General features: G+C 35.9%; 1 protein-coding gene across 4 annotated transcripts; it reads left to right on the top strand.

Moving 5' to 3' along the window:
• The first annotated feature begins 16,992 nt into the window (after nt 1-16,992).
• Nucleotides 16,993-27,243, top strand: LOC132300805 (uncharacterized). Of its 4 annotated transcripts, none has more exons than XM_059798040.1 (8): nt 16,993-17,167; nt 17,318-17,407; nt 23,064-23,259; nt 23,344-23,582; nt 23,732-23,899; nt 24,003-24,095; nt 24,195-24,329; nt 26,596-27,243. In XM_059798040.1, the coding sequence occupies exons 3-8, from the start codon at nt 23,079-23,081 to the stop codon at nt 26,968-26,970; spliced, it is 1,191 nt and encodes a 396-aa protein (XP_059654023.1). In that variant the 5' UTR covers nt 16,993-17,167; nt 17,318-17,407; nt 23,064-23,078; the 3' UTR covers nt 26,971-27,243. The 4 variants fall into 4 exon arrangements, with proteins under 4 accessions (XP_059654023.1, XP_059654022.1, XP_059654024.1 ...); XM_059798039.1 differs by having other exon boundaries at nt 23,690-23,899; XM_059798041.1 differs by lacking the exon at nt 24,003-24,095 and having other exon boundaries at nt 23,690-23,899.
• Nucleotides 27,244-27,508: the final 265 nt, after the last annotated feature.

Here is a 27,508-nt window from a genome sequence, read left to right as displayed (position 1 = left end):
CACGAGCTAATTCTTCATCAATTGGCTGTTTCTCGTCAAACTTAAGAGGAAGTAATAATGCTACGGGAAGAGCTGAGGAACATGAAGGATGATCTCCAAGAATTGCGCACCAATCTCGATCAGCCACCTCACTAGTTGTTTGACCTTCCCCTCTTTTTGATGTGACAAAGGGGGAGAAGATGTGATCTAGGGTCTAGACTTTTTTGCACTTGGGATACTTTAATGTGATCTACACTTGGGAAATTATGTGGGATATTTTGACTTGACAAAACTATGATATTTTGCTGTGACTTTTTGTTAAATGCTAATCTATGCTGTGACTTTTTGTTAATGCTAATCTATGATATCTTTTTATGACCTTTATGATAGTTTGCTATGACATTTGCAAAATGGTTTAATGATAATCTATGCAATTGATCTCAGTTGAGTCATGGATATTTGGTTTAGATGAATGCTTGAAATATTGCATGCCAGTTACAATTAGTCATTTATGATCTTCATGAAAAGCATTATATAAAAATTGACTATCCTCTTACTTCACTAAGTTCAATGCTATATAAAATTACTTGAAGCATGTAAATAGGGGAAGATAACATCTCCAAAAATTGAACATATTTCTATAAAAGATATTCTGTCACGAATACTTAAAATTTCATTTCTTCAAAGCATGTCAATTAATATATTCAATGGGCAAAATGACAAGGGGAGTATCTTTATACAACCCTATATTTTTTCAAGATCACATAATTGATTTGTCATCATTAAAAAGGGGGAGATTGTTGATCAAATATCTTATTCTATTAGTTTGGATGATAACAAATCAATAATGATGTGTTTTTACTAATGGTTCAATTGAGTTTAAATGCAAGGAAATGGATGTCTTGTTATAGAAAGGATGGAAAGGACTTCAAGTAATCATATGCTCACCTAAAGCATCAAGAGGCTGCAAATGTTCTTCAATGTGTTCATCTCACTATAAATGTACATACAAAGTGTTCCAAATGAAATTCAAAGGGTCAAAATATGTTCTTGACCATCTACAAAAGAAAAGGGCCTAAAATTCAAAGCTCAAGCAACACACGTCGACTGGTTTGATACACACGTCGACCGGTATCTAGGCAGTGGCAAAAATCTAAGTTGAAGCTCACACACATTGATTGGTTTGACACACACGTCGACCGGTATCGAGGAAGTAGAAAATGTCCAAATGAAACTCAGTATACGTCGACTGGTTCAAAGCATACATCAACCAATTTATGAAGAAAACGTTTACTGGTTTGCAACATATGTCGACTGGTTTGCAGCATACGTCAACCGGTTTATTCCATATGTCGACTGGTTTGGTCGCAGGTCTATAGATTCAAATTTGTAACGGCTATATCTTCACTTAATGCTCCCAACTACCTTCAATAGCTCTATTGAACTCGAAATATCTACAAATACAAAAGGTTGGTGTACAAATAAAGTGCCTTACAAGTGAGAACACTCAAGAACATCATTCAAGAGCATTCAAAGAGCCTGAAATTCTGATCTAAGAATTTACTTCTCATTTTTCTCTCTCATATCAGTTCAGAGACTAGAGCTTCATTTACTTCATCCACTTACTCTAGTGTGAGAGTTATTCTTGTAATATCTTCTAGAGAAAGGGAGAAAAAAATAATATTGTAATCTTCATCTATATATCTCTATTATCTTGTAAGGGTTGGTGTGACCCAAAAACATAGCTTAGGAGAAAGGTGTTCTCCATGGAAGAGAAGCAAAGTCTTGCTTCAATTGACGGTTTGCTCTCCACCATTAAGGAGGAGCTTTAGTGATTTTGGAAAGTCACAAGGGAGGACCTTGAGCCGAGAAGTAGAAGCTTCCGAACCTCGCTAAATCGCCGAGTCACTATTTACAATTCCCTATCTCTATCCTCTTACTTCACTAACTCTCATGAAAACATATTTTTGAAGGGAGGTTGTTTCGGTAGACTGAAAGAAGCCATCGGTCCACTGAACTGGAGCCAAATAGCGAAAATGGCTATTGGAATGAGTGTTTTACTGTTCATTGAAGTTCCCAAAAGCCATCGGTTAACTGAACTAGCATTTTGGACGACTGAAATGACTTGAAAAACTGCTAAATGACCTGTTATGCACAAAAAATGTTGAGGCTTCACCCAAGCCTCAAAACCCAACATGAAATTGGTCCAAAAACATGATTTTAGGCTATGTAAGCATGCTAACAAGTATACTTTACATATTAAAATGTATTACAATGGCCCATGACCTCATTACATAACATTTACTCCAAATCATATTGTAAACCTCAAAGTTAGAAAAAATACATTTCAAAGACAAAACTTGGAATTTAAATACATACACTTGAACTTAAAAGTTTGTTGCCTTTGGCCTCTAATCATACATATCAAATAGATTCAAAATAGTGTATCCAAGTACACCTTGCATATAATAAGGCAAAAAGAGCATATTGAACCTAACTAAGTGTTATAACATCAAAAGTAAAACTTAAACACGCTAACACTTGCATGTGAACAACAAAACTTTAAAAGAAACTTCAAATCTCCAAACCACCCAAGGCAAGTGCAAATCTCTAAATCTTGAATCCTGTACCTGAAAAATGTCTCCACTACATGGGTGAGTAACATCAAGCTACTCGTAGGAAATGAGCATGCATCTACCTAGCATTTTACCATATTATCACCTTAAGGTGAAACATGTTAAAGGGCTTATGCCACCTAACGTCTATGTCAAGGGTGAGACTCAGGGAGCATCCTAAGCTACCCTAGATCATTTCTAGCATAAATCACATCATCCATGCAATTCAAACCACATAGAAGCATACTATACAAAGCAACAAGTTATGGATTCTCAAAGTCATCAACTTGAAATCTAATATACAAAAACGACAAAAGTGGGTCATGCCACCTAACGTCTATGTTCCAAATGAATCTATAAGATCATTCCTAAGCTACATTTGAATAACAAAACACGAATCACAATATCTATGCTATTTGACCAACATAGAAGTATGCTATACAAAGCAACAAGATATAGATTCTTAAAGTTATCAACTTGAAATCTAAAGTATGAAAATAACCAAAGTGGGTCACGCCACCTAACATCTATGTTCCAAATGAATCTATAGGATCATTCCTAAGTCACATTTGAACAATATAGCATAGATGTACTTAACAACATCAAAATCTGCAATGATTCATTAGAAATCATAAAACGTGAATGTACTTAACAACATTAAAGGCGTGTTATGATTCATTCAAAATCATAATGCATAAATGTACTTAACAACATTAAATTGCCATTAACCAAAACCACAAGTCACAATTAAACATTGGTTGTTAACTTGGAATTGAATGCGAAATCAAATAGTGGAAGACTTGGACATCACGTCTTGGACTAAACCAAGATCAAAATGGTTATTCCAGGCATTAACCCGCTGGGAAAACCACCCTAGTGCGCACTATCGCAATGGGGAGAACTCATACCTCCCGCACTAGAGCCACACTCTAGCCATATCACAGTAACAATGTCCCAAGTGACTCCAAAATAAATAAGTTAACAACTTATATACGTATTAAATAGTACACGAAACTACCTTCTTGCACAAGTAAGTTGAAACCACACAATACATACTCTAAATCCACAACTACTATAGGATAACAATGTCGAATCTTCAAAGTGCGATTCGTTACACGCTATAATAACATCACATGTCGAATCTTCAGTGTGCGATTCGTTACACGCTATAACAATATAATTCAATATTGAAACATAATCTCATAAATCCATTACAAGTCTAAAATCATGCTTCAAACATAATACCAATGTCAAACACATGATTAAATCAACAATGCAATAGAAACAAAAATTAATCAAGTAAACTAATTAATTTCTCTACGTTTCAAATCTCAACCAAATGGTCCCTAATTAATATATGTTAAACAACATAGCTTGGTCATTGCATATACCAATTCAAAAACTAAATTAGGCCATTGGAACAATAAAATGAAATTTAACTAAATCATGATAATCAAATCCCTAAATTCTAAAACTACATCAAATGGTCCCAAATTAAGATATGCTAGTATACAAGTCCGAGTCATCATAAATATCAAGTAAAAAACTTAATTAGGCCAAATGAACCTTTAAATAGATTTTAATTAATTGATCGGTTGGTCAATTAACATCAACCTTCGCAATAGCGAATCATTGTAAAATAGGGTTATTGGTCGGGTAAGTCGAACCACTGGGACTGCGCTAGTCAAATACAACCTAAATGTCTAGAATCATTCTAGAATGATGAGGGAGGTTTATAAAAGGTTTGTGTGTTTGTCACTAAACTAAGAAATTGAAATGCATAAAACAATAAATTGCAATTAAATTAAAGGAAGTAAGATACAAGTAGGAAATACTAGGAAGATGAATCCATACTACACCCTAAGTACATGCTAGACTAAGGCTAAATTGGGGAGGTACAATGTATAAAATGGTCATGGAATTTATAGCAACACTATGTTACCATACACTCTTGGAAAAGTTCATTAAATCATTAAACAAGAATAATCCCTCAAAAATTCATACATTTGAGCTACCTAAACTAAAGTGTAGCCCTCAACATATTCACTCAAGTAAGAACTATCAAGTTTATAACCAAATGATAAAGCACATGAGGTAGGAAACTAGCATAACCCATCAAAGGAAATTCCTAAGCAATGGACTATCCATTTTTCTAACAACATGCCTTGAAACAAATCATAGTTTGATTCCCATTGTCACTATGAGAATGCAAGCAATAAGATTAATACAAAGATTATTAAGACGAGCAAAAAAAAATCACATTAATCATTTAAAAGTGTTAGAGTTCATTACATGAGATGATATGCTCTAACTCTGAAAATGCCAAAAGTATACATCATAATCCCCAACATAGCCTAATCTAAAACATGAACAACAAGGGGAGGCTTCATCACCTCCCTAGGTGTGGTTTAGTTACCCATGACTACAAGGAATGAAGAAGAAGAAGAAGCCTCCATCTCCATTTTTGAGCTCCTACTGTAGCACTTAAGACCACCACCCTCTTTGCTCTCTTCTCTCTCCTCTAATCTTGTAAAAAATATGTTTTATCCATATGTGTGGCCTTTGGTTGCCTTATCTCCTCCAACAAAGCCCTCTCTCTCCTCCAAAAACATTCCCAACCACTTCATAAAAGAGGGAGATTCAAATTGAGGAAACCAATGAAGCAAGTGGCTGAAAATGAGGAGTCCTGAGCTGCAATCTGCCTGAATTTCAAGTGCTCAAAATAGGGCCTCGAGCACTCGAAAATGGAGCAGATTGCTCCATGTTTGCTTTGCTTCGCTCGGACCTACTTTGATAAAATGGCTATAACTTTGTGCTTCGAACTCCGAATGACAAACCATTTGAAGATTTGGGAAGCTGATTTAGAGCTTTAAAAACTTTATGTTTTGGTGGAGATCCAATTCTCAAGTCTGGTTGGTCGAAATTGAAGATCAAGGAAGAAACTCATTGCTGCCAGGCAGTTCTGAGCACCTCTAATAAGAAGATCATAACTCTCTGCTCCGAACTCCGAATGATGAACTACTTGAAGATTTGGAAAGCTGATTCAGAGCTCTAAATCATTCATGTTATGATGGAAGTCCAGTTCTTGAGTTTTCTAGGTCAAAAATGGCAACAAAAGTCAGGTTCCACTGCTACCAAGCTTCAGCATTGAGTACTTTGCATTCAAAATTTCAACAAAAACATCATTCTTGCTTCTTTTAAGCCAATGAACCTGAAAATAAACAAAAATGCACAAATAAAGATAATCTGCATAATAAAATCAAATAATGGACTTAACTAATGCAATTTAGGGCGCTTAAATATGCAATATTCGGCGCTTATCACACCCCCAAACTTACATTTTGCTAGTCCCTTAGCAAAACCAGAATGAAAAACTTGATGGAATGAAAAACATGGGAATGCTAAAGCAAAAATATCAACCATGGCAAAAATAAATATATACATAGCTCAAATACAACTTGAAACAGGCAAAGAGCAGGAGACGGGGTCATTGGGAAAACTACCATGCAAATATGAAGCATTGATACAAAAATTGACAAAAACCATTTCAACATGCATGCATCAACATCATCGTCCATATAAATAACTCAATTGTCATCTCTTAAATGGAAATCAACTCTACTTCAGTGAAAGTGAATTGGATTCTCAACATGCGGCTTTTACTTTCTTTTCCAATTCCAAGGCACAAGTTTTCAAATCATTGCATTCCCCTTTAAATGAAGTCCCTAAGGCATGATTTTATTTACAAGAAAACTTTTGTTGCCTGCTGACAATTTATTAAAGCTCAAAAATGAAACATAGAATGGTTGTGCAGTGCTGAAATCCATTAAGCTTTCTAACCAACCTATGTAGCAAGCGTTAGGCCAACAACTCCCAAACCAGATGGCTTTAGGGTGCTAAGTGTAGAAACACTCCATAGGGCTTAATAGCTCAAGTTGGAAAGGCTACGAACTCCAACAAACCATGTTTATTACAATTTTTTTTTGAATGACCGTGCAATGTTTAAGTCCTTTAAGCTTTCTAACCAACCCATATAGTAAGCGTTAGGCCAACAACTCCCAAACCAGACGGCTTTAGGGTGCTAAGTGTAGAGACACTCAATAGGGCTTAATAGCTCGAGTTGGAAAGGCTACGAACTTCAACTGGTCATTATTTTCTATCTTTCCCATTTTTTTTTATTATTTTTTTTTTATTATTATTATTTTTTTTATTTTTTTTAAGAATCATGCCAAAGATATTCATCCATTAGGTTCATCAAATCAGATTAACTAGGCCAAGATCAAGGTCAATCAAGTTGCATGCCTCACAGTTAAGTTTCCAATGTGCATCTGTGCATTGTGAAGCTTATAAGAGTGTAAAGTCCAGCAAGAATCTAATTGAGACATTTATATAGATTAATTTGAATCCACATGATCATTTCAACTCAAATTTTTCTTTATTTTCAAAAATGTCAATTACTTCTATACACAAAGTTTTAAACATATGCTTCATCTCCAACAAGTTCTAAGTTACACTATCATTGCTTTACAAAAATAGGATACCAAAACTATGCCAAGAATGCAATAATGCACCCCCAAACTTGAACGACACAGTGTCCTCAATGTGGGACATGGATTAAAGTTAAAGACAAAAATGACAAAGAGTAAAAAGGAACAAAAATACCCAGGGGGAGGAAAAGGCATGGTGAGACAAAACTCCCAAACTTGAAATGGACTGCACCACCTGGATAGTATGATGAAGAACAAAAAGAAACAACCACAAAAGGCATTAATAGCACAAGCACATATACAGAAAAATACTGAACAAAAAGATAACAGAAAAGAGAGAATTTGCATTCAAAAGGGAGTTTACATGATTACAAAAGAGCTGTACATAGATTATGTCTACTAGAGCAACCTATACGTAGCAAATTCTAAAAGTTCAAAAGTAAAACAAAAGATACAAGAGAAATATTTACATATAAACAAAAAGATAAGGTCCAACACTCGCAACAAGCTATGGGCCAGAGGGTAAACGGGCGAGGATGGAATGGAGGAGAGAGAGTTGAGGTGGGTAGTGTTGCAGCCGAGAGGGGGTAATGAGAGTGAGGTGTTGGTGTGGCTTCGGGGTTTAAAAGAGAGAGAGTGAGAGCTTGGTTCGAGCACTCGAAGTCCCACTTCGAGTGCACGAAATGTTGGCAGAGAGTTGGGGGGGTGGTGGTGAGGTGAGCGTGAAGGGATTGGTGAGTTGGGTTGTATGGAAGTGGGTTTGCAGGGAAGGGTGAGGATGAGGTGTGGTGGTTTAGGTTGGGTGTGGTTTGTGGGTTGATGAGAGATGGTTGGTTTTATGAGTTGGGGAGAAGGCTGGTTTAAGGTTGATGCCGATGGGGTTGAGTTGGTTTGAGAGGGGCATGCATGGGGGTTGAAGGTCGTGGGTGAAGGTGGTATGGGGTCTGAGATGCCGAGAGAAGTTGGTTGTGACTTGGTTGATGGTGGTTGAGGGGTGATGAGGTGAGATGTGGTGAGCTCGAGCAGGTGAGGGAGATGGGGAAGGTTGGCTGCATGGTTCGTGGCCTTGGGTGAGGGGTGGAGGAAGGTGTTGTGAAGTGGTTGATGTTGCAAGGGAGGGGTTTGGTGTTGAGCATGCTCAAGCAGAGAGTGAGGGATGAGTTTGGTTTTTCGAGCACTCGAAATTTGGCTTCGAGTGATCCAAAAACAAGCAGAGCCTTGGAATTATTTTTTGTAGAAGTTTCGAGCACTCTAGATTGGCCTTCAAGTGCTTGAATGTGAGGCAGTGTGCTTGGGATGTTTGGGATGGAGGTTCGAGCACTCGAAATTGAATTCGAGTGCTCGAAATGGAGACAATAGCTGCACATGAAGGGCTAAATTTTTGGAGCAATCCAAATGGAATTTAGAGTGCTCTAAATGAAGGCAGTGAGCTTGGGATTGATGGTTCACATTTAGAGCACTCCAAATGGGAGCTAGAGTGCTCTAAATGAAGGGAGTAGCTTGGGATGAGATTGGTTCACATTTAGAGCACTCTAAAATGGAATTAGAGTGCTCTAAATTCAAGCAGCAGCCTCGGAATGATGGTGGAGAAGTTTGGAGCAATCCAAATGGAAGCTAGAGCGCTCCAAACTTGGGCAATGAGCATGCAAAATTGGTGTGGTAATTTGGAGCAATCCAAATGGAAGCTAGAGTGCTCCAAAAATGGGCAGTAGCTCATGGAATTTTGGTTAGATCATTCGAGCACTAGAATCTTGGCCCAGTGAGCATTTTGAATGGATGCAATTGCTGAAACAAATGTGTTGAACTTTGCAACATCTTGCTAATGCATGAATCAAATTGGAGAAATTTTTAAAATGCAACACATTTCCAAGGCATGGATGAATGTAGGAAAATTTTTAAACCTTTGCATCATCACACAATGCATGAATTAAATTTCAGAAAAAATTTTAAAACTATGCAAATTCATTCCAATGTAATGCATGGATGGAAAATTTTGAAAACTTTTCAACTTCTTTCTAATGCATGGACAATGTTCAAACTTTTGAACTTCAATCCATTCTAATTCAAGGAGGGAAAATTGTCAAATTCTACACTTCATTGCAATGCATGGAAAATTTATAAAATTTTTCAAATTGTGCAAAAAAAAAATTTCAATGAGTGCATGGATGATTTCAAGAAGATTTCTCAACTTTTGCAACCTCACACAATGCATGGATGATTTTGAGAAAATTTTTAAACCTTGGAACATCTCTTCAATGCATGGATGGGATTTGGTCTCTTCAAATGCATGGATGAATGTAGGAAATTTTTTTTTTAAATCTTGCACTTCTTCTCCAATGTATGGAAAATTTTGGGGAACCATGATCGAACAATGCATTGAAAATGAGAGGTTGTGCACATGAGTTGCATGCCAAAGATCCTATGAAATTGCTAGAAAGCGATGGAAATTTCCGGGAATGAAAATTAGATCTGAGAAGGTCTAAGAAGCCGGTCTAAAATTGCGGAACACAACTGAAGACCATTTCAGAAAAATCAAATTTTTGGCTTTTCTAAACCATTTCCTAGAAAATTTCAAGGCATGAGCAATTTGAGAAGGTAGGGAAGCTTGGAACATCGAAAGAATTTCTTTCCTTGCTTTGCTAAATTTAATGTCGATAGCTAGACGAACCATGATCGGGATCCATTGGAGAGATGGATCCTTAACGCTCCGTATGCAACTTGCCTCCTTCATATGGTCTCAAACTTGGATCAATGAATGGTGAGGGATATTGATCCTTTCGAAGATAAACAAGTTTGGCCTTAGAGGATTTGAGCATTACTTTTAATCTCACTTCTTTTATTTTCAGATTTAAGCAAAGGTGTTGTTTGTTCAAGATTATGGAGGCTCGTTGAATGTCATTGTCTTGACTAACAATGGGAGGATCATGACCTTTCATATTTGCAATCTCCAAGTCATATACCTCATTGTACTCAAATGGTTTGTTCACAGGTTGAGTATCATGGACAATGATTCTAGATTGGGCCGGAATGATTGGAAGAATTTCCAGCAACTTGTCAACATTCTCCTTACCTTTGTCCGCTGGTTCACCCTCAAAATGTTGAGGTAACTCCGGTGAAGAAATGGAAGGAGATGGACATTCCCAAGATAGAGATGGGTTTGGTGCTACCCATAAAGGAAAGGAAAATGGTGATGGAATATCAAGTAAGGAGTTGACTTTCCGAATGGATTTTTCCTCATCAAAATCCTCAAAATTAGAGTGGACCAAGCAAGCTTGCAGGGGATCCTCCGTTGAAGGAGGTGGAATTGGATTTTCAATGAGTTCATCAGCAATAGTGATTGCAAAACACTCACTCTCATCCAGAGAAAGATGCACAACATTGAAAATATTGAGCTTAACATTCATATTCCCAAAAGAGATATCCATCAATCCGGTTCTACAGTTAATAGAAGCATTAGCTGTAGCTAGAAAAGGACGTCCGAGAATTATGGGAATGTGTTTTCTTGGGTCGTGGACTGGTTCCGTATCAAGAACCATGAAGTCTACCGGGAAGTAGAACATATCCACCTTTATGATAACGTCTTCAATGATTCCCCATGGTTGCTCAATAGATCTATCAGCAAGTTGCAATACTATCGGAGTTGGTTTAAGATCTCCCAAACCAAGTTGTAGGTAAACTGAATATGGAATCAAATTCACACTAGCTCCTAAGTCAAGGAGGGCCCTCTCGATTTTGTTGTCACCAATGACATAAGAGATTGTGGGGGCACTCGGATCCTTATACTTCGGAGGAGTGCTGTGCTGAATGATCGCACTAACATTTTCGGTTAACCTCACTTTCTTTAGTAAATGACTTCTGGAAGTGCGCTTTTGAGTGCACAAATCTTTAAGGAATTTTGCATAGGGAGGAATTTGATTGATAGCATCCAAGAGAGGAAGATTAATCTTTACTTGCCTAAAGACCTCATACATGTCTTGAATTTTGCAATTCTTATTCCCAAAATGTGTCGACTCTTGAAGACATTGAGGGAACGGAGCTTTTGGCTCATAAGTAGTTTCCACATTTGGGGTGACATGCGTGGGATTTCCATGAATGGTATTTGGACAAGAAGAACTTAGATTTGGATTGGAAGAGCTTGAATTTGGATTTTTCAAAGGAGGATTTTGTTCACTTTTGTCTCCATCGACCTTGTTGTCAACCACTTTACCACTCCGAAGGGTGGTGATAGCTTGAACATGCTCAAGACTCGGCCCACTCGGAAGAGGGGTTTCATCAATTGCATGTATCCCTCTAGGATTTTCAAATGGTTGAGCGGGAAGCTTACCCTTGTCTTTTTGAAGAAGTTGGTTCACTTGGTTAGCTATTTGTCCCATTTGATTTTCGAGCCTAGCTATGGATTGAGTATGGGAGTGAACCATTTGGAGAGTACGTTGCAAGGATGTCAAGAGATGCTTGTTGGAATCCATGATTTGCTTGTTTAATGATTCCATCATTTGCACATTTAATGATTCCATCATTTGCTTGTTTGCAGCCACTATCTCATCAAATGGATTCACAGGAGGTTGAGTGGAGACATTTGGATTGTATAGAGGTTGGTAGCTTGAAGAGGCTTGGAAAGGCCTACCTTGATATTGAGAAGAGGGCTGATTTTGAGGCCCTTGATTTTGAAGTTGGGAATTTTGTGGGGCTTGTTGCCTCCACGAAAAATTCGGATGGTCCCTCCAACCTGGATTATATGTATTGGAATACGGGTTATGCCCGGGCCTTGAGAACATGGCATTAGCTTGCTCTTGGTTGGGATTGGGAAATTGCTCCGGTGTGGGGCAATCTTCCGAGAGATGGAATGGACTAGTACATGAAGCACAAACCGAACTTGCCGAATTTTGAGACAATGAAGGGGGAAGATGTGGTGCCATCAATTGGTAGAATTATGAGCAATGGCATCCACTTGAGATGATTCCTCCCTTATTGATTTTTGTTTACAAGGATTGGTGTTCTTTGGAGTGGTTGAGGTCGGAGCCCTATGAGAATTGTGTTGAAGTGAATTTTCACTCAAATTCTCAAGTAAGGTCCAAGCCTCATCCGCATTCTTGGACATGAACATCCCACCACAAGAAGAGTCAACCATGAATCTATGGGTGTCGGTCAAGCCGGCATAGAAAGCTTGCACTAATTGCCATATTGGGATCAAATGATGAGGACACTTCCGAAGAAGATCTTATAACCTTTCCCAAGTCTCGTGGAGTTGTTCTCCATCAACTTGAGAAAAGCTTAGAATGGAACGCCTCATTTGGTTGGTTTTACTCACCGGATGATACTTCTTAAGAAATTCTTGTTGCAATTGAACCCAAGAAGTAATAGAGTTGGGAGGGAGGGAGTTCAACCAATATTTTGCCCTATCCTTTAGGGAGAATGGGAAAAGATGTAAGTGGAGTGCATTTTCAGGAAATCCTATCAACCGGATGGTCGAACAGATTTCAAAGAACTCATCGAGATGCTTATATGGATCTTCATTATCAAAACCATGAAAAGATGGAAGCATTTGGATGGTACTAGATTTGATCTCATATTGAGCTGCATCGATGTTTGGCATCACTATGCAAGATGGAGAAGCATAGGTGGTAGGGATGAAATGATCTCTAAGAGTCATTAGCTCGATATTAGGAATTTCAGCCCTTTCATTCCCCGGATTTCCTATATTATCCCCCATTGTATTAAATTCAGTTTCAAGATCCCGTGTAAGAGTAGGTTCCCTAGGGTTCCATCTAAGAGTTCTTTCAAGAGAGTTAATATCAATGGGAGAATTGATTGTGGGTAAGGAAAGTGACCTGCGACCGAACATCAACAACAAAGCATATACTCAACAAATCAATTCATCAACCACAACTCCACATACGATGTTCCCTTTCTCCTCAATTATCAAGACAGAAAATAAATGGCCACGACAAGGACCGATGCTTGAACACGAAATTAAAACAATAATATAGCCTCAACAAGGGCTTGCAAATAAATTAACTACTTCTAAGCTTAACACCTGCACAAAATATAACAATACGAAACTAAAAGGTCAAGAAGCTTACCTAGAGTCCTCTAGACTTACACTTTGCTAGCGTTCCCACGGCGAGAGTAGAGTCCCTAGAATCTTACAACATAAAAATGGTTAAACCACATGAGAAATATGCACAAAACACAATATTAACAATCACACTAAGTTTAACCCTAAAACTTTGGTTGCTAAACCGTATGCAAATCCCCGGCAACGGCGCAAAAAATTGATCGATTGGTCAATTAACATCAACCTTCGCAATACCACAAATCATTGTAAAATAGGGCTATTGGTCGGGTAAGTCGAACCACTGGGACTGCGCTAGTCTAATACAACCTAAATGTCTAGAATCATTCTAGAATGACGAGGGAGGTTTATAAAAGGTTTGTGTGTTTGTCACTAAACTAAGAAATTGAAATGCATAAAACAATAAATTGCAATTAAATTAAAGGAAGTAAGATACAAGTAGGAAATACTAGGAAGATGAATCCACACTACACCCTAAGTACATGCTAGACTAAGGCTAAATTGGGGAGGTACAATGTATAAAATGGTCATGGAATATATAGCAACACTGTGTTACCATACACTCTTGGAAAAGTTCATTAAATCATTAAACAAGAATAATCCCTCAAAAATTCATACATTTGAGCTACCTAAACTAAAGTGTATCCCTCAACATATTCACTCAAGCAAGAACTATCAAGTTTATAACCAAATGATAAAGCACATGAGGTAGGAAACTAGCATAACCCATCAAAGGAAATTCCTAAGCAATGGACTATCCATTTTTCTAACAACATGCCTTGAAAACAAATCATAGTTTGATTCCCATTGTCACTATGAGAATGCAAGCAATAAGATTAATACAAAGATCATTAAGACGAGCAAAAAAAACTCACATTAATCATTTAAAAGTGTTAGAGTTCATTACATGAGATGATATGCTCTAACTCTGAAAATGCCAAAAGTATACATCATAATCCCCAACATAGCCTAATCTAAAACATGAACAACAAGGGGAGGCTTCATCACCTCCCTAGGTGTGGTTTAGTTACCCATGACTACAAGGAATGAAGAAGAAGAAGAAGCCTCCATCTCTATTTTCGAGCTCCTACTGTAGCACTCAAGAACACCACCCTCTTTGCTCTCTTCTCTCTCCTCTAATCTTGTAAAAAATATGTTTTATCCATATGTGTGGCCTTTGGTTGCCTTATCTCCTCCAACAAAGCCCTCTCTCTCCTCCAAAAACATTCCCAACCACTTCATAAAAGAGGGAGATTCAAATTGAGGAAACCAATGAAGCAAGTGGCTGAAAATGAGGAGTCCCGAGCTACATTCTGCCTGAATTTTGAGTGCTCGAAATAGGGCCTTGAGCACTCGAAAATGGAGCAGATTGCTCCATGCTTGCTTTGCTTCGCTCGGAACTACTTTGGTAAAATGGCTATAACTTTGTGGTCCGAACTCTAAATGACAAACCGTTTAAAGATTTGGAAATCTGATTTAGAGCTATAAAAACTATAGGTTTTGGTGGAGATCCAATTCTCAAGTCTGGTTGGTCAAAATTGAAGATCAAGGCAGAAACTCATTGCTGCCAGGCAGTTCTAAGCACCTCTAATAAGAAGGTCATAACTCTCTGCTCCGAACTCTGAATGATGAACCTCTTGAAGATTTGGAAAGAGGATTCAGAGCTCTAAATCTTTCATGTTATGATGGAAGTCCAGTTCCTGAGTTTGCTAGGTCAAAAATGGTGACAAAAGTCAGGTTCCACTACTGCCAAGCTTCAGCATTAAGCACTTTGCATTCAAAATTTCAACAAAAACATCATTCTTGCTTCTTTTAAGCCAATGAACCTGAAATAAATAAAAATGCACAAATGAAGATAATCTGCATAATAAAATCAAATAATAGACTTAACTAATGCAATTTAGGGTGCTTGAATATGCAATATTCGGCGCTTATCATTAATCCTATTAATTAAAATCTCTAGATTTTCATATTTATCCAAATGCTCTCAAATTAAAGTATGTTAAATAACATACCTAGACTTAATTTAAAAACACATCACAAGTTAATTTCATACAAGGTACATCCATGAGAATTAAACTTTCACAAAAGATAATTATTAAATAAAAAGTACAATTCTTATTCAAATAATTCCAATTTAATTTATGTTAACAAACATATCAAAGCATAATTTATCATCATGCCAAAATTCAATTCTAAGCTATATACATCCTTGTAGATTAAATCTTATACAAAGAAATAAATATTACTAATATTCTAGATTTGATACAAAGCATGCAAACAAGTTGTATAATCATGGAAAACACTCAATACAACACATACAAAATCTTAAAACACCCCCTACCTCCATTTGAGATGAAATCTCAAATCCCCACCGAAATGAAATGACTCCGAATCCGATGAAACTTCTAAGTTTTGTCGGGGACAACACGGTGAACATGAATCCCAAGGAAGCCCCATCAAAATCACAACTTGACTTTAAACCCAAACTCAAGAAATGGCCAAAACCGGATTCTAATAAGGGGGAAAGATGCGCGTAATCAAGACAAACATAAAACATGAAGGCACTACGACTTTTTACTAAAGGGAAGAAGCTCAAAAGATGAGAGAAAAGGTGGCAGTCCCATGGTCTTCCATGGCTACCGGCCAAGAGGGAGGAAGAAGATAGAAAAAGTGATTTTTCACTTTAAGACATTCTATTTATAGCAAAACCCTAAAAGTGCCCCGAAAGGGCCCCACTGGGTCTGAAAAAGTGGAATATGAGCAGATGTGGTCAAACGGCAAAACTCTATGAACAAAAAAGAACCTAAATGAAAAATATGAACAGCAGAAGAAACAGCGTCGAAAATCGAGTTCCGAGCAGAGAGATATGCCCCAAACAAGTTTGGCGGCAATTGGGGCCAAAAACCCTGAAACTGGAGAAAAACAACTAGAAGGAAATTCTAAGAGTACACGACTCGACAAAAAGTGAAAATAAATCCCATACGAGGATCCAGGCTCAAAACAAGGCATTTAGCAATAACTTTTATTAATTGCACAATGGCCTTTCAAAAAAGTGAAAACTGCACAACTGGCCCATAATGAAAATATCTCCCAAAAATATTTTCTTAGAAACCCCACAAATAAAATATCTTCAAAACATATTTACGAAAAATGCCCCAAGAAAAGGAAATGTTTCTGAAGAACTGTACATCCATGCCCTTGTGGACACCAGAAGCCACCAGAGTATTTTACGGCAAAATTAAAGATACGCATTTCATGGAAACCACTTAGAATGAAGATATGCAAAATCAAAAACCAACTCTAAACACAAAAAGTGAGGTTATGCCAACAAAGTGACAAACGGGGAAAAGATAAAATAGGGAAAAGAACGAAAAATGAATAGTGTCTAAAAAATAAAAATGTGGAAATGACACGGTCCTCAAAGGACGTTGTCAATCCAAGGAAAAGAGTCTTAGAAACCATTCCCGAGCACTCGACACTACAAGAAATTTGGGTTTTAGTGACAGTCCTTTAGGGACAGTCTTAAAAACTGTCCCTAAAACATTCTTTTTAGGCACAATCTAAAGAAACTGTCCCTAAAGCCTTCTTTTTTGGCACAGTCAATTAAACTGTCCTTAAAGCCTTCTTTTTTGGCACGGTCTTTACACCTTGTCCCTAAAACTTAAACAAGTCTGTCCCCAATTCCACAAAAAATTGTGCGGCAAAACTTGGCGCTTCATTCCTTGTTTGGCGCGATTAAAATTATAATATATTTAATTATTTTATTTTACAAAATACATTAAACTACGCCGTTTAATATATCATTACATTCCATATACCTAAAGTCTATCTTCAGACCACTTCATTTCTCAACCCGCCTCCAAGCCCTCACGCTTCTTCTACCTTGCAGAAAACAGAGGCTAGCTCTTCCACCCTTTTCCACCGTCGCGGAAGACATAGAATCTTTCCCCTTCTTCTAGCAGCAAAGGCCAAATGACACAATCATTCCAACAGCCACTCTTAATCATAAGGTACAATATTTTTATTTTTTTTACAATGTTAGGGATTTTGCCTCTTTCTTCGATTTTCAGAGAACCCTCATCTTCAATTTGACATTCATATAACCCACTTCAGTTTAATGATCCTCACCATAGTTTATTTAATTCAAATACATGTTGTAGGGTTTCAAAATTGCAAAAGGCCTAACAATCGAAGGGGTAAATTACAAATCTGGAGTCGGCTTGTGGTCTGAATCGCTGTGGAAAATACAGGTTTGAGATATAACGAGTTTAACTTGTTATGTGCTTGTTAAAAAACTCATTATGTGCTTGTTACACTGTGAAATCACTTTGACAGAATTTGAATTCTGGGTTCTATTTCTATTTTGTTTGTTGTATTGTGTTTAATTTAGGAAAAAAGTCACATTTATAGAAGAGATTCTTTGTTGCTTATGGCTAATGTTAGTAAATGTACAAATTCAAGTTTGCAAATATGACATTTTAACATTTCATTTTTTTTCTAATATGAATCTCTCTATATTTGGTCGGAAGTTATGATTGATTCTGAAAATTTTCAGTGGATGTATAAAGCTCCATGTGCAATGTTTTCTTAAAGCCTTTTATTTGTTTAATTTTCTTCTTCTTCAGCTGGAGGATGCACTGGCCCTACTGGGTTATTAACTCTCTTGTATAATTTGGTATATGCTTGCTTGTTTGCTTGATTGGTTTTCTAGCTTGGATTGTTTGGGGTAGTAAAATAAATTCGGGTTTAAATTCATGGTAAATAATTCTAGACATTTATTTTTTGTTTTAAAGTATGTTTATTATTTATTTATATATATATATTATATTAACATATGAAATCTAAATAGCATCCCAGACTTCAAAATCAGTTTTCAACTGTTGTGGGTTGGTTTATTGTTCTTGACCGAAGATGTCGACACCCATATATAAGCTAAACCTTCAACTTTCTGCTGCTCTTGGCCACTCAAAATGAATGCCAAGCAAGCATGGATATCTACAACACTTACTTTTAATCCTCTCTTCTCTATCTGGCCTTTTTTCTTTTGCTGGTGTTAGAAGTCTAATTTTGTAGTAGTAGATGAAACTTTTGCAGATATATCGGCCTTTTTCTAAATATAGTGATAGGATTGTCAGCATCTTTGAAATGTTAATTTCAGTAGTAGAGAGAAATTTGAATTGATAAATCATTAATGCGTTCACTGACTGTTAATGAGTTTAGAATAATACATGAACAAGTTATTATGTTGTTAAGATACCTATATTATTATCATTTTGTTTGGAGCTTTGATTTATTTAGTATCCCAAACATTTGATCAAGTTTTGAGTGGTTAGGTCATTGTATTGTATTAGTATAGTAGAAGTCAATTAAGATGAGCCTATTACTTTGTTGTTTAATTGGTTCTGTAAACGTCTATCAGCCCATAACTTTTTCTTTCATACATCTAAGCCTTCAACCAAACATCTATTAAAAATCTCTGCTAGTACAATATATCTGTTTTGAGTATAATTAATTCATAAACTTTTGAATTGACAATTTTCAATTTTATAATATGTCAAAATCACAGATACAAAATAAAATAAAATACAGCTTTATTTTGAACATAAACTTCCACTCAGAAAAAAAGGTAGTCAAAATTCTGTGCAAACTTTCAGAATTCATGTGTCTTCAATGCATTGTAGCAAAAATGGATCTATTTGTTGTTTCATGTTATAGTAAGAAGGTCTATATATGTGTGTGTGTGTGTGTGTATAAAAGCATGATTATAATTACTCATGAAATGGTTGTAATAAAAATTCCTTCAGATGAGGCTTGAGATATTGCTTTAATAAAAGTCACTAATTGAAAGCAGTTTCTGAATTCTTGACTTTAAAATCAGTTTTAGTTGGCCAATTGCCTAAAAACTAGAACCCACACACTGTCTTATATGTTGAGTATACATTACATGGTACCTTGTTAATCAATTGTCAAAGTTAGCATCCATAAGAATGGATTAAAATTAGAAATTAATAAACTTTCAACAATTTCAAAATTGAATCAGAAAAATAATCTTTCAGACCAAACATATCATTTTTTGTTTCGAGTGAGACAAGAATAGGCCATTTGGGCTTTAAAAACTAAATAAATAAATAGGCCATTAGGGCCCATCTTGTATTTTCCCATTGTCTTCTTGGTAAACAAACAACCTTGATGGAGGTTAATACTTAAAATTGATCACTTTGTTGTCCAGTAAGGCCCAACATTACCTTTCAAACACAATCTAAGTGCTAGGAGACAATCCAAGGTCCTTTCTAATCACAAACACCCAACAAATTAAAAAACCTTCCCATTGCTCCTTTATTTTCCTTTCTCTTGTTGGTATGAAAAAAAATGATTATGAGTTAATTCCCTAGATTGATTATCTTTTCAATGCCACATGAAACATTGTAACAACTAAATAAATCAATTCCCAAATTCTTTTTTTACTCCATCAAAAAAGGTGCAATAATATAATTTAAAATTAAAGATGACAATATACTTCAAGGTTTGATTAAAAACAGATATTAGAGTGCTCATGAAGTCCATAATTTATTCTTGTTTTGTATTACCTAAAACACACCAAATTAAAAACCAGTCAATCCAACACACCATCATCAGCTAAACATTGAATCATCTGTTGTTATTCATGCTATCTCTCAAATGGGTACTAGGATTTGAAAAAAAAAAAACACACACACACACATATTTTCACTCTCCGTTCTCATTATTATAAAATCACACAAATAGAAGCATTTGGTAGCTGCAAATATAGTTTGTGAACATCAAGTGTTTGTTGCTTTTATACACACATACACACGCACACGATATTTGGACGGAGAACGAGTCTAGCATCTCTGCAATTCAAATAAGCAGTGTAAAGCATAGCTGGGGAACAGATGGTACCTGTTTTACGCCGTTGGCGGGCCCAGCTTAAGACATGAACTTTTAAATTCCATGAGTGCAGAATGAGCTGAAATGATGGCAGCTTTCAGAATACTAAACAGTGCAAGGAAATATAATGCTATATATATATATATATATTCTGCAAATTTCAAGCACAAGGAACCAAATTGTTCAGGACCTGTATTTTTTTTCTTTTTCTTTTTCAGATCTTCCATTTTGTGGGTGAAGTAGTTGTTTTCTAGTGGGTAGAAATCATAAACAATATATATATATAGTAAGTTGTTTTCTAGTGTGAACCCCTTTACTTTTCCATCTTTCATTAATGAAGGTGACATTATATAGTAAGTTGCCGATCATTTTTTTATAAAAAAAAATAATAAGAAATGTATTTCTCTTGTAATTATGTTTATAGAATTTCTGTAAGGTTAAAGGTTGTCAGTGCTTCTGAATCTCAGTTGTTGACAATTATTAGGGAAAAATTATATATATATATTGTAGGGTTCAATTATATATATTTAGTTTTTTGTTTATAATTGATATATATTATTTTTTTTTTATATGTTTAGGCAGTTACATGGATAAGTCTTGGATTCATCATCACACTAGGGGTAGTGTAAAGTATTTTGATGGCATACAAGATTTCATTGATTTGGCTAGGCGTCATGCAGAAGTAGACGGTAGGTCCCGATGTCCATGTCGTCGTTGCAAAAATAAGACTTATCGACAAATTGAAGAAGTTAAGCAGCATCTCTTGAGTTATGGGATGGACAAGGGGTATACCAATTGGATATATCATGGGGAGGATCGTCAAAGCAACAATAATGTTAATATTGATGCTAATGTTAGTGGGGAAAATATCCACGATGAAGATGGAAATGTAGATAATGTGTTTGAATTGTTGGATAACATACAAATGGGAAACTTCACTAATGCACAACAACAAGAAGATTCCCCTGAAGTTGATGTTGGGAGAGGAAGCTTTGATAGATTGTTAAATAATGCACAATGTGAATTATGGCCAGCTTGTAAAAAATATTCTAAATTGTCAGCGACATTAAAGTTGTTCCATGTGAAGGTTACAAGCCGAATGAGCAACAAATCATTTGACATTATGCTTGATGCATTTAAGGATATGCTTCCTGACGACAATGTGTTACCAAAGTCTCATTACGAGACTAAAAGCTTGTTACGAGACTTGGGTCTCGGATATGATTGTATACATGCATGTAAACATGATTGTGTTCTATTTTGGAAGGAGAATGTAGGTAAAGAAAATTGTCCACAGTGTGGTGAACCGAGGTATAAACCTCACGAAGGTAAGGGTAAGAAAATCCCTTAAAAGGTTCTCTGGCACTTCCCTTTGAAATCAAGACTTCAACGGTTGTTTATGTCAAAGGATACAGCCTTAAACATGCGGTGGCATAAAGAAAAACGTGTGAAGGAGACAAATGAGTTAAGACATCCAGCTGACTCAAAAGCTTGGGAGGATTTTGATAGTAAGCATAGTTGGTTTGCTGCTGATCCTCGTAATGTTCGTGTTGGATTACCAACTGATGGATTCAATTCATTTGGTAACATGAGCAATGCGTATAGTATGTGGCCTGTGATGATTGTGCCTTACAATTTGCCACCTTGGATCTGTATGAAGGAGCCATATGTATTTATGTCGTTGCTTATTCCTGGTCCAACATCGCCTGGTAATGATATTGATGTGTACATGCAACCTTTGGTTGAAGAGTTAAAAGAATTGTGGCGGGATGGTGTGATGACGTATGACGCCTACAGTAAATGTAACTTTAAAATGCATGCGGCAATGATTTGGACCACTAGTGATTTTCCCGCTTATGCGATGGTATCTGGATGGATGATAAAGGGTTATCTAGCATGTCCAAATTGTAACAAAGAAACATGTTCTTGTTATTTGGAACACGGACGTAAGATATGTTACTTGGGAAGTCGTATGTTTTTATCGTTAGATCACATTTTCAGAAAACATCACAAGCAATTTAATGGCAAAAGTGAAGACAAAGGGCCACCAAAGCAGTTGACGGGTGATGATATTCTGGAACAACTTAACCTTATACCCGAGGTTAGTTTTGGAAAGGGACCAAATAAAAAGAAGCGAAAGCGTGAGGAATTTGAACTTAACTGGATGAAGAAGAGTATTTTTTTTGAACTACCTTATTGGCAGACCCTTTTGTTGCGGCACAACCTGGATGTTATGCATATAGAGAAAAATATATGCGATAGTGTGTTGGGGACATTATTGGACAATGAAGGGAAAACTAAGGACACGTTCAAAAGTTGGTTGGATTTAGAAGCAATAGGGATTAGAAAAGTCGGTTCAAAAGTCGGTTGGATTTAGTACCAAGCATCGTGGATGGAGTTGTAGAAGCGGACTTAGACATGGATCCACTCCCTTTGAACAGGGACGATTTGGAGGGTGAAACTGTTGATGCTGAAATGATTCAAAAATGTAGGGGTGAAGCAGCCATTAATGACGACTTTTGGGATGTTGAGAATGATGATGGAAATGACATTCAATATAGTTCAGATGAGGAACTAGAATTAATGTCTGAAGATGATACTGATTTGGATGACATGTGAAGCTTTGTATTCTTGAGCATGTATCTCATTTTATGGTTTTATGAATTATATTACCGAGCTTTATCTTTTGAGTTACTTTTTGTTTAAATTTCTCTTTTATTGATTATGTGCTTCATTAATTTGCATCTTTGATTTGGTCGACCAAATTAATCCGTATATTTGAGTATTTACTTATTTTTTTGGTTTTATGATTAATATTTAATGTATCTATTCAGTTATATTACTAGTCTTTATTTATTGACTTCCTTCAGGTTTATTAGCCTCTAATTATTGAATTTTTTATTCAATGCAATTATATAAATATAAAATGATGACTCTAAATATATTCTGTATATGCCTGTTTATTTTAATTTAATTTCACTTGATTCTTCATATCAGCTTGTAAACTAAATTATGGACACCTCCGAGGAACCAATGTGTAGAGTTTTAAGGTCCCGCAGGGCTGAAACTGAGCGACCGTCTACAAGTTCACCTCCTATACAATTGAGTGGATCAGGTGATGATAGGAATTCAACAAATGAAAGAATAGAAGGTGATGGTAGTAATGAGCAGATGGGGCCACAACCAAGAGGAGGTAATTATGCTTCATTATTAATTAACCATAAGCTCTTTTGTAAAAGGCCTACGTTTTAATTAAGATGATGAATTTGTTTTTCAGGTCCGATACGAAAAGGGCGTGGAAGAGCAAAAAATAAAGCCTTGCACAAAATTAAAGAAAACAGCTGTCCGGTTCCAGTAGAGTTTGGAGAGGGTTCTATTAAACCTGTTGGTTTAAATAACAAATTATGGATAGCTGAGGTTGGCATTAATACACGAGATACTGAAGCCCTTTTAAAGTATAAAACGTGGAGGGATGTTCCAGATTTTGAGAAAGAGGTCTGCTATGAGTATTTGAAGGTAATGATAACCATCATTTAATGTTTGTTTTGTTAAAAATAAATCAGAGGTTGCTGGTCTAATTGGTTACAAATTGTAGCTTACATTAATTTTACATTATAAATGAGGTCTTTGGAGTTGATGCATATGCGAATGACATTGATTTTAAGCGAGTAAACAAGGGAATTTCCAACGCATTGAGGAAATATAGATATAAATTGACGTGTCATTTTGAGGAGCATCTTCCTATTGAGAATGCACGCCGCCATCCTTACAATGGTATTGGTAATGCTGTTTGGCAAAAGTTGTGTGATAATTGGATATCACCAAAATTTCAGGTTCAATTTCTTAACTACTTGTTTTTTATTATTTAATATAATAACTTTATTCACTAGCTATTTGGGTTTCCTAACTTGTAATATTGTTTGAATTACTACCTAGGAAATAAGTGAAAAAAACAAAGAAAATCATTCCAAGAATGAGGTTCCACATTATTCTAGATCGATGTCCTTCGTTAGACGTTACGATGCTTATGTATGTAATATATGAAACAATAATTATAAATTTTTTATTTTATATTTTACATTCTAAACCATATATTTGTCTAATGGTCACTACTACTTTGTATTGTAGGTCAAACTCAAAGAAAGGCAGAGCCAAGAAGATGAAGATGGTGAAAGGGATGAGAATCCTGCCATTCGCTTGTACAAGGACACACATTTTAAGGAACAAGGTGGATGGGCACACGAGAAAGCTAAGAGGAATTTTGTAAGTTAACAATAAGCTAGCATGTTGGATTATGAAATTTGGATCTCATAATATTTTTGCGGTTAATAGGGGGTCACATGCCTTTAAGTGACCATTTTTGCGGTTTATAGGAGGGTCACATGCCTTTAAGTGACCATTCTTGATTTTCTGTGCACAAATGGAGGTGGGGAATTGTTGCGGGTGAAGTGTGGTTTTCATTCAATGTATTTCATGTTTAAAAAATAAAAAAAAGTATAATGGGAATAATTTGTTAAAATGTTGGGGCCATGTGACAAAGAGGGTTCACATTGAGAGAAGTTAAAAGTTGTGTTAATGTGATGGGGAGATCATAAAAGAGAGCCCTTTATTTCTAGATTACAACTGTGCTTGAAGGACTTTCTTAAGGTCACACCCACATGGTCAGTAGTTGTGTTTAATAGGAAATGGTAATTTTGTTGTGATTACTTGCCTTAAAGACAAGTTATTATTGCTTCCGGAAGTTAAAAATTGTGTAGGTATGTTGCTGAAATTTACATCTAAATGAATCTTTCAAGGAAAAAAATATTATTAGAAATTTGAAATACAAATTCATTGAAGCAATATAATTAACTTAGCAAGTGAAATAACCTTCGTTTTCTTAAATCAATTTGGTTGACTACGGAAACAGTTAAGGAGAAACTCATCCATTATACTGAAACAGTTGAAATATATTGAAATGATCTGAAATATTTCGTCCAATAACCATTTTTCTTTTCAAAATAAGATGAGAGTGAAGTATCAAAACCTAAAATTGCAAGTCTCTTCGTGTATATATTATATAGTATGTTTCATAGTCTCTATCATTTTATGATGCTTGAAAATTGTACTTGTTTTTTACTAGTAAATTCTTGTTCTTCATTATGTTGATATTTAGGTCATATTTTGTAGTATTTATTCATGTGTCTTCGTATAGATGAGATGGATTTGTAGGCTTCAAGCATATTCAATCAACCTAAAACACACAGTCACACACACATTTTTTAGTACATTATTAAATCTTTGGAAGTATCTCGTAAACGTAGCTGAAAATGAATTTGTGTTATTATATGAGGCTATTAACACGTGGAAATTTCATTAGTTCCTAGAATATATTTTTTTTCTTCCCTTATTTGGCTGTTAATAACACTGGCTTACATGTTCTAGCAACCTTTTATTCCTATGGTTTGCATTGATTAATGTACGGAGTGATACCAATGCATATGACCCAGGCCGGGATGTGGTTCATAAAGGCATAACCCCCTAGTTATGTAACCCTTTAAACTGAGCATTTTATCCATATTCAAATGAGCCTAAATTATTTTATGTGATAATTATCTACTTCTGTAAATATAAATTGATATCTTTGTTTAGCTTACCTATCATAAAATGAAAAAAATAATAAATTAGTCAGTGAAGTTTTCCTTCTAAAGCAGTCTAGATATAACTTAAGAAAATGATGACCAAATAATATGAAATTTGAAATATGAAATATAGTCCAGTAAGAAAAAAGATGTGTATGTGCATCGGCATTTGTAACATTATCAAGTCCTTGTGAATTTATATTTTTGACTACGGAAATGTGGACTTGATAAATGCACATGTTGTAGCAGGGAGGTATTTTTTTAAGTCACCTGTCTACATAATTAAATTAACGTAATGATCCTTTTTAGAGTTATGAATCAATCATGTTATAGCATTGAACTTGCGCGCGCGCGCGCACACACACACACACACACACATATATATATATATATTGTAAATAACTTTCATATGCAATCTAAGTAGATGGATTAAAGCTAAGTATTCAGAATTTAAACCAATCAAGAGTCATAGTGATGCTAATCTGTGGTGCTTATGTGAGAGTCACAGTGATTGCACACTCTTGAAGTCATACAACTGATAGTGATAGGGTAAACATGCTCTAAATCAAACGAGAAGATTCATGTTGCTCTTGAGAATATGCTATTAAGAATCTTGCTTCCATAAGAGTTGACTTTGACAAAACAGAAATTATAATTTGTTCTCTAAATTCATAATTAGGACTTTTAATTTCTCCACACCAGTTTAGATAAAGAAAGAAAATGACATGAGAACTTCTTCCTTTCATTTGTAGTTGAGAATATAGTTTGTCATTACAGTGTACTCATCCTTCCATTATGTGTATAAGCATATTTTTTTTCTCTCTATTGAGATTAATATTCTACCTTGGACATGATTTATTCCTATGCCATATTCTTTCAATTTGATAGCAAACTTAAATATTTTACAGGATGCAATGAAAGAAAAGGCTGCACAAAATTCTCAAAATTCTGATGGTACGAGTCCAACCATAAATGATGTTGAGATAGTGCAAAACCAACTAGGCATAAGGAAGGGATATTGCCGTGGATTCGGACATGGTTTCATGGCTCCAAAGAGTCAACGTGCCTCCTCATCATGTGACGAGGCTTCTAGGAAAAGGGTCGAAATTGCTGAGGAAAGAAATGTACAAATGGCGGCAAAGATGGATAAACTTGAGAAGATGCTTGAGCAGTTACAGCAACAGCCGCCACCATGGTTCCTCCAATATCAGCAGCAGCGGCAGCAAACTGCACCAAACTGGCATCAACAGCCTTCGCCACCTCCAGTAGACTCTCATTTTTAGCAACTACCACCCACAAGGTGGCAATATTAGCAGCCGCCACCAACATGGTAGCACCAACAAGCACCACCACAACCACCAATAGAATGAATAATGGATCTTGAAGGGGATGGAACATTTTTTTGTGCTACCAGATGGTTTTAGTTTTTGTTTAGAAACTGGTTAGCAGTTTTTGTTTTTGTTTAGAAAACTAGAAATTTTATGGATCTTGAATATGTATTGTGGATTTATTTTGTTTGATGGCTAGTAATATCTTTTTGAATGTTATTATGGATCTATTTTGTTTATGTTTTGCATGTATTCAGAATGGTTAAACCCACAAATCAAGCATCCACAAAAAAAAAAAAAAAAAAAAAAAAAAAGTATTAGGGACGGTCTACCCGTCCCTAATACAATAATTATAATTAAAAAAACATGTATTAGGGACAGTCCATCCATCCTTAATACAATAATTATAATTAAAAATAATGTATTAGGGACGGTCCGTCCGTCCCTAATGCTATATGTATTGGGGACAGTCCTCGAAACTGTCCCTAATTCG

This window comes from Cornus florida, unplaced genomic scaffold (assembly GCF_030987335.1).
Source record: "Cornus florida cultivar Cherokee Brave unplaced genomic scaffold, ASM3098733v1 CherokeeBrave_3.0.0_Hap2_Chr03, whole genome shotgun sequence".
In the NCBI taxonomy this organism is placed as follows: domain Eukaryota; kingdom Viridiplantae; phylum Streptophyta; class Magnoliopsida; order Cornales; family Cornaceae; genus Cornus; species Cornus florida.
This window is presented reverse-complemented; position numbering and strand designations above follow the sequence as displayed.

Bases quoted from the DNA above. Each gene is read 5' to 3' on its own strand.
- LOC132300805 (XM_059798039.1), top strand. From the start codon at position 23,079: ATGGACACCTCCGAGGAACCAATGTGTAGAGTTTTAAGGTCCCGCAGG. The intron at 23,260-23,343 runs GTAATTATGCTT...TTTGTTTTTCAG, and splicing joins GGGGCCACAACCAAGAGGAG to GTCCGATACGAAAAGGGCGT. The intron at 24,330-26,595 runs GTAAGTTAACAA...AATATTTTACAG, and splicing joins AGAAAGCTAAGAGGAATTTT to GATGCAATGAAAGAAAAGGC.